The sequence below is a fragment of the Onychostruthus taczanowskii genome, unplaced genomic scaffold (assembly GCF_017590055.1).
Source record: "Onychostruthus taczanowskii isolate IOZ18803 unplaced genomic scaffold, ASM1759005v1 scaffold25, whole genome shotgun sequence".
Classification (NCBI taxonomy): Eukaryota; Metazoa; Chordata; class Aves; order Passeriformes; family Passeridae; genus Onychostruthus; species Onychostruthus taczanowskii.
The window spans coordinates 5,817,867-5,825,722 of NW_024499796.1; the positions used below are offsets into that span (position 1 = coordinate 5,817,867).

General features: G+C 60.0%; 1 protein-coding gene across 1 annotated transcript; it reads right to left on the reverse strand.

Moving 5' to 3' along the window:
- Nucleotides 1-1,195, reverse strand: IER5L (immediate early response 5 like). The gene has a single exon (XM_041406486.1). It carries the CDS (start codon nucleotides 1,086-1,088, stop codon nucleotides 99-101), a length of 990 nt encoding a protein of 329 aa, XP_041262420.1. The 5' UTR covers nucleotides 1,089-1,195; the 3' UTR covers nucleotides 1-98.
- Between the last annotated feature and the right edge of the window lie 6,661 nt (nucleotides 1,196-7,856).

Consider the following 7,856-nt stretch of genomic DNA (forward strand, 5'->3'; position numbering starts at 1 on the left):
TTTGTTTCAGGGTCCCCCCTCCGGAGCCGCCGTCCCTCGGATCGCACCCCCGTTTTGTCAACAGCCCCCCCACACCCCTTCTGCTCCCCCACTTCTCTCTAAAACGCGACGATGGCCCGAGTCCAGGCTCCCAGGCTCGCCAGCGCCTGCTTGCTGCACAGCTGCCCGTTGAGGGGCTGCTCCGAGTCCGCCTGCTGCCGGCTCACCAGCCCCGTGAAACCGGAGCCGAAGATGGAGATCAAGTTGGAGATGTTGGAAGAGTCCTGGGGGTGCTCGGCGCTGTACTCCTCGAAGCGGGCGCGTTTGGTGCACGGGGCGAAGGGGGGGCCGCCCGCCACCCCGCCTCCCCCCGGCTCCCCTTCCTCCACCCCCTCCTCTTCCTCCTCCTGCCCCGGGTAATACTTGCGCTTGGTGCCGGGCGCGGGCGGCGGGGAGGCGAGCCCCGGTGCCGGCTGGCAGCAGCAGGGGCACTGCGAGCAGCAGTCCTGGTGCAAGTACCCGTTCTCCACCGTGGTCACGACGTGAGTGTCCAAATCCAGCACCGTGGTGCGGCTGCTACAGTGCGGGGCCCCGCCGCTCCCGAAGTCACAGCCGGCGGCGTAGAGCAGCCCAGGGGCCGCGCTGCCTCCGCCACCGGGACCGGCGCTGCCGGCGGCCCGGTAGAAGCCCGGGGACGAGTCTCTGCAGGGCGCTCGCTGCATCTCCGGGGGCACCGCGCACACCGGCACCTCCAGCAGCTCCGCGCCGCCCCGCGCAGCCCCGCAGCTCCGCGCCTCGCGGTCCTGCGTGTCGGCGGGCAGCGGGAGCGCCGCCAGCTCCGGCGGGGCGGCGGCGGCGGGCGGCGGGCAGGCGGGCATGGCGAGGAGCGGGGCGCCGTCGGGGTAGTGCTGCTGGCGGCGGTAGAGCTCGGCGTAGCGCTCGCTCAGGTAGAGCTGCCGGGCGTTGCGGAGCACATAGGAGACGAGCAGGTTCTTGTGGAGCTTGATGCCGCCTCGCTGCGTGCGGGAGCTGTGGATCTTCCGCAGGGAAATACTGATCAAACTCTGCGCATCGAGGGTGCACTCCATCCTCCTCCGGCCCCTCAGCATCGGCTCTCGCCGCCCGCGCAGCCAGGCACCCCGGCCCGCATCCACACGGCAGCCGGGCGGGTGCGGAGGGTCGTAAGGAAGGAGGATAAAGAGGCGGGGGGGAGGGAATAAAGCCCCCGCCTTTTATACCGCTGCGCCGGCCCCCGAGCCCCGCCCCCCGGGGCCAGCGCTACCAATGGAAAGGCGGAGGACGGCTTGACGGGCGGGCAGCGCGGCCAATAGGAGTGAGGCGGGCGCCTCGCGCCGTTCAAATGGTGTCAGGCGCGGCGCGGCCCGTGAGGGCGGCGGGGGCTCGGCCGGGCTGGGCGAGGGACGCTGAGGGCACCGGGGGTCCCGCCCGAGCGGCGGCGGAGCGGGGGCACCCCCTCCCCGCGCCGCTCCCCTCGCACAGGTGAGCGCGGGGCGGTGCCCGCCCCGGTGGGCGGTCCCGAGCAGCCGCGGGGGCGGGGGGGCGGCACGCCCCGCCCCGTCCCGCCCTGTGACAGCCCTGAGGCACCGCGTACCCTCAGCAGGACCCTCGGCGGTACCGGCACCGTCTGTGAATGCCAGCCCCGCGGGTGCGGTGGGATGCCCCGCTCCGCTTTGGGCTGTGCTAACCCCGGGAGTTGCCGGTTCAGGTGCTGGCCGCACCCCAGTGCTGCCGGACACCCCCGCGCCCCCACAGCCCCCGGCGGGGACCCCTCTTGTCGTGCCTGCGGAGCTCCCGCCATCTCCCCGCGTTTGGAGGGGAGTCAGGGCTTCCCCCGCCGCGGCGGCAGGACCGTGCATCAGTCACTCCTCACAAAGTGACACAATCACACCTGGTTTCCCCCCAAAGTGAGAGCGCTCGGGTTAATTATGGGCTAATTAAGGCCTTCCGTCCCGCCTCGGGGCACACGGCAGCGCTGGCTCTGCCGGGCAGCGCGGCCCCCGCTCTTCCTCACAGAAAGGTGTGAGGGGAGGGCTGGTCCCTGGGCGGTTAGGGTCCCTGGGCTGGTCTCCGGGGGTTAGGGACTGCAGGGGCTCAAGGGTGGCTTTAGGGGATGCTGAGACTCAGACGTGTCCCCACGTTTTTTGCTTAAAAGCCCCAAGTCACCCAGAGAGCCGAGCACCGCGCCCGGGGAGCAGTAGCACCCACCGGAGCTGGTGACACCGCAGAGCAGCAGCCCCTGTCCACCAGGTGACAGCTGGGGGGCTCAAGGCAGGAGGCTGCAGCGTCTGGGTGGGAGAGAGGGCTCTGAAATGGATAGCCAGGGAGGGACTGCAGTGCCGGGGCAACGGGAGCTGCTTCTGAAACGGCATCTTCTGTAGAGAGCAGAAGGCAGGGGAGAGAGTGGGGTGTATTCCCACTGCCTGCAGAGGTTCTCCAGGCTGGGTGCCTGTCTTGGGGTCACCCTGGCAGACATACCTTAGCAGTGGCTGTGGGCAGCCTCGTGTCTGCACGTGGTGGGGAGCCCATTGGAAAGAAAACCTCTGAAGCCCTCCTTCCTGCTGTGCAGCCCAAACTCCAAACCACAGGGGCAGTGACACAAGGTGATCACCGGGGTCATCAGCTCACTGTGCAAAACCTGGGCTCCGTGGGGGGCTTTGAGGGGGATGCTTGGAGGGCTTTTCTTGTTTCCTGGCTTGGCTGTATTCTGCTGGCTCAGCTTGACCATGTCCTACACTGAAGGAAATGGGAACAGACCCAGCACCACAGAGGATTTTGTTCCTGTGGAAGGGTGGCTGGGGCAGCAGCTGAGCTAGGGCAGCTCACTGCTCCCTCAGGAGCAGCTGGCTAAGTCCTGCATGCTCATGGAGCCACCTTCTCCACAATCTGCCTTCAGCCAGGCAAACTGGGGTGAATGATAACTCTGTGCATTCCCAAGCTTGTAAGATGCTCTTGTTCCTTGTTCATAACATAAAAGTGATCACAACCCTGTCCGAGGGGGTGGCTGTAGCTCAAGGCAGTGGGTACAGGTAGTGCTGGGGATGGGGGGTTATGCTGTGTCTGTCCTCTCCTCCACCACGCTCTCTCCCTTGCAGCTCTCCCTGGCTGCAAGTTGGCTTTTCCAGGTCTGTGGCTGCACAGCAGCTGGAGGTTCAGGAGACGATAACTGGAGCTGGTCTGTGCAGATACTATGGGGTGTAGCAGGATTAGCTTTGGACACATTGTATAGGTCAGTGCTGAGCTTTGGGTGCTTTGGTGGCTTGAGCCAGGACTTGCTGCTGCTCAGTGAGATCAAAGGCTCTGCCATCATGGGCTATTGGGGTTGGTGCTTGTGGACTGAGCCACAGCTGCAGCTCTGCAGCATTTTCTCTGTCCTCATGGGCACTGGGGAACCAGGGCAGCAAGCACTGCTGCTGCCAACCTGTGCCATATCCTCCACCCAGCCAGTGCAGGCAGTGATTTCTTCTCCTGATCAGCTGGCATTTGCTGCTCTCTGGCCCATCTCCAGCTGTAAAACTCTAGCCTACGTGGTCCAGGCTAAGAGCTTGAATTGCCCATTGGCCAGCTGTGATGGGGTGGCTTGGGCAGTGCAGATGGGGCCAGGCACAAAGCGTTGCCCTGGCAGACACCCTCTGCCTCGAGCTCCTGCTCACCTTCCCACCTACGACTTGAGCGTGGCCTCGGGGCACTGCCCAGTGCTGGCCCTCTGCTTTTTAATCATTGAGTGGCCCAGCTGGCCTCGAGTTGTGGATTTTAGTGAAGGGTCAGGTGTTGCAGAGCTCTGCTTGCAGCAGTGCTGGGTTTATGGAGGTGCAGAGGGTTGTGCATCCTCGGGGCTGGCTGGGCACCGTGGGGCAGCCCTGGATGCAGGAGCTGCTGCTGTCTCTGGCTGTCAGAGAAGTGCCCTCTGCTGTAACTGCCTGAGAAGCTTCGTGGCACCAGGAAAGCCTGAGAGCACAGCAGGAGCCTCTAGGAGATGAAGACGGAATTAAAACTTTAATCTTATTTAGACTCTGGGTAATTAATATAAAGGCTGTAAAACGTGGGCCTGATCCTGGTGCTGGCTGCTGGGCACCGTGCTGTGGCCGGCAGGGCAGCAGCAGCTGCAGGCTGGCTCTCCTCCCCAGCTGGCTCTCCTGGCAGGTGCCAATGTTTTGTTTGCAGACACGGTGGCTTTAATCCTGGAGCTGGGACGGGCTGTGCACTGCAAGAGCCACGCTGCTTCAATTTGGCCTGTGGACTCCAAAATCTCGCAGAGACAGGAATCTGGCTGATACCTGTCTTGGCACACGATTGCAAGCTCTGCTTTTCTAACGAGGATAACGAGTCCTGTCCATTTTCTGGCTCTGAAGCAGCAAGGTGGGGCAGGATGGTTTTAGTGCTTGCCTTTCTCAGGAAAACCTGTGTGTCCTGTCCAGCATCCCTATTCCCTGGTGTTGGGGTTTGGGTGTGCTTTCCTTGGGCAAGGCCCCTAAGGACCCTACTGCTGTAGTGGACAGTTCATGTAAAACCATCTTGGTTAAATATGATCATCTTGGCCAGCTTTTACCTGGCCTTTATATGGTGAGGACCATTATTTCCCCAAAGGACAAGAGGACGGGCCCAGGATTTGCCCTCTGAAGCGCTGAGCTGCACATTTTCTGGTGTAGATGATGCTGGTCCTGGGGACTGCCAGTGATGTGGGCACTGTGGGGCTGCTCCTGGGCTGGGGATGGTGCAGCTGTACCACACCTGGTCCAGCCTTGCTGATGTCCTGGTGCCAGGGCTGGTTTCGCAGCCGTCGATCCTGCAGCAGGATCCAGCAGCAAAACCTGGCGGTCCGCTGCTCTCAGCTGCAGAGTAAACAAGCTGGCAAGAGAAACCATTTTGCTTCAGCTTGTAGGAGAAACCCTTTTTAGGTAGCACTTCCAACTGGCAATGCTCTCCTTCATTAACCCCCTCCTTCCCTTTCCAATGAAACGTGAATTTGCAGCGATTGGAGATCAGGCACTTGCCAGTGCAGCTTTGCCACCCAGAGCAACGAACACAGACGTGAATTTACTGCTTGATCTCATAATTTCAGTGCAATTAGACTGGCTGCTATAAAGCAATTTCCCCTTGAGCCTCGGAGTCCTGGGCCTGGGCACTGCCCAGCTTTTCTCAGACAAGGAAACGGAGGCCTTTGGGTATTGGCTGAAACACGAGTTTTTTTGGGTGCACCTGGAACTTGACTCCCTGGAGATGCGTCTATGAGCTGGAGCTGCGAGTGCCTGGCATGTCTGAAAAGGAGCCTGCTTTTCAGGCTTACTTATTACAAGTCAGGCACCCAAAGCTAGTGGGAAAACAAGCCAGAACAAGGTTTTCAGGCTGAGCTCTTGGAGCACGGCTGGCTTCTGCCACCTTCTCCTCTGTGCTGGGCAAGCTTAATGTTGCCTGGCTCCCCAGGCTACTCCCCATCTTGGGGGGACTTGTAGGGCAGACCCACAGGTTCTGCTGCAGCCTGTGGGGAATGGGGCACGTCAGCTCCCAAAGCCAGCAGCCCTTGGAGGGGCATATCCATCTGTGTTGATAGAGTGGCCTATGGGTAGGGCTGTCACCTTGCTGTCGTAGCTGTTAGCTCTTTCTCTCAGCTTTGGTATCACAGTCAAATACTTTCTATAAAATCCTGGAGAAAAAGGGATTGAAACCATACTGAAAAAGCATCCATTTAATTATCTTTTCTCCATGCTTCTAGCTGGGGAGCTGTATAATGCCTCCCAAGTGCCACCGTGGCACTGGGCATGATGACATGCTCAGTATTTTGATTTGGTCTGCTCCTACCTAAATTCACCAGCCCATTTCTTGTGTTCCTGGGAACCACTGTGCAGGGTATGGCTGCTTCTGTAAGCTTCCCTGCCACTGCTTCATGGCCTCTTGCTGCTGTGTGGCAAAGCACCTGTGCCCCATGTGGTGCTTACAAACTCTCCTGGTGCCTACTGGAGTGTTGGGAGGTCCCTTGGATGGGAATTGTATAATCCTTCTTTTGCCTTATCCTGGAAGGGTAGAACTGAGGAGGTTATTGCTGCCAGGATCCTACTGCTGATCCTCTTCTGAATGGCCTCTGCTTATCCTGATGCAAGGGGAAATGCTGGCTGTGTTGGCCAGCTGGTGATGGGACCCAAAGGAGACAGGGGCTTTCTGTCCGTGCTGATGTATTTTAGCCCACTGATGGCTTGCTGTGCCCACAGGTCAAACTGCAGCAGCAGATCTGTTCCTTGCTAGAGCTGAGGAGGGGAATGAGCTGCTGATGGTGTAAGCAGAGCTGTGGGTGTTCATGGAGAGGCTGCAGTGTCCTGGTTGTTCTTGGTGTGATTTGTGTGGCTCATCTCATGCCCAGAGCTGCTTGTGCGATGCTCTCATAGGGCAGCATTGTAAAGCTCCTGGCACAGGCACTTACCCATGTCTCTGACAAACCTGTCCAGCTGTGCTGGTTGCTGTTGGTGCCTTGTCTCCTTGTTTCTGGCATTTGGAGGCCATTGATTTCCTGCAAAACCATTGCAGGATGCTAAAGCTGCAAGATAATGGTGTGTGGCAAGCTTGGGAGCTGCCCTTTTGGGAAGAGGGGATGAAGTTGGGGTCTACTCCTTCCCGTGAGCATTTCACACCTTGGACTGGGTGCTCCCTTGGGCCCTGCCAGTCAGGGAGCTCATTAAACCACCCTGACAGAAGTGGTGCTCACCCTTCTCCTGGGGTCATGTGGTATCCTGGGAGTTCCTCTGACACTGGGAGAGAAAGCAAGTCTGTGCCAGGGGACTCTCTCTGGAGCTGCTGTGGGGTCTTGCTGCTGCTGCCCCAAAGCATCACTTCTTGGAGCCATGAGGTGCCCTGGGCGCCCAGTGCTGTTTGCTGGGCTGTGGTATCTGATAGAGACCTTATTTTAATTGCAAGGTCAGATATCCTGCAGTCTTTATTGCTGTGTAGCCAAGAGTTGATCCCTGGACTTGTTCTGACCCCGAGTTGCAGCTGTAAATGAGGCTGTGCTGGAGCACAGTCCTTACCCAAACTGGGAAGTCTGTCTCCAACACCAGCATGAATGAGGGATCTTACCTGCAAATCCTGTTCCCGTCTGTCCTGGGTGGAGCAGGACAGGACTTGCTGGGGACTGAGTGGGATTTGTAATCGTGCTCCCTGCTGGCAATGGGAGCAGCAGCTCGGAGGAGGCAGGGCATCACCTGCTATAGGGCTCTGGGAGGGGTGGAGACTGGGCACCTGTGGTCTAGGGCTAATCCTGCCTGTTTCTCCTCCCATCTCCCCTGTCCCGTGGTTTCTAGATATTCATCAGAATAGGGCAGGGCCTGTCTTACCACACAGGCAGTGTCTGGTGCAGGGCACCCTAGGATGACTCCTGTGATGGGCATTGCTCATCTCGGTGACCTGCCCAGGGCTCAGGGTGCTCCGGGATGCTTGGCATTGAGGGGAACCAAACCGAACTCTCTGTTCCTGCCAAATCTGTAGGGAGGGAAGTTGGGGTAAAAGCTGTAGTAAAGTTGGAGCTGTGGCTCACCTGGAGAATGAACTCTGGGGTGCTGAATGGCAGCTTGGCCACAAGCGTGGTGGGGTCCCATTGGGGATCCCCTTTCCCGCTGAAAGTGACTCCAGGAGCGCTGGAGTGCAGAGGGCGGGGGGCTCCGAAAGGGTTAATGGCTGCTCGTCTGTCATGGAACCTCCAGCCTCTCCCGAGCAGAGCCCCTCCGGCCGGGAGCAGCGTGGCCTCACGGTGCCCCGCGGATGGACGGACAGACGGTGTCAGAACTACAATCCCCGGCAGGGAGCAAACCCCCGGGGTGTGCCGGGACTGGTAGTCCGGGGCCTGGCGTGGGGGTCCCCGCTGCCACTCCTGG

What these genes read in the sequence shown, in the direction of transcription:
- IER5L (XM_041406486.1), bottom strand. Translation starts at nt 1,088, where the DNA reads ATGCTGAGGGGCCGGAGGAGGATGGAGTGCACCCTCGATGCGCAGAGT.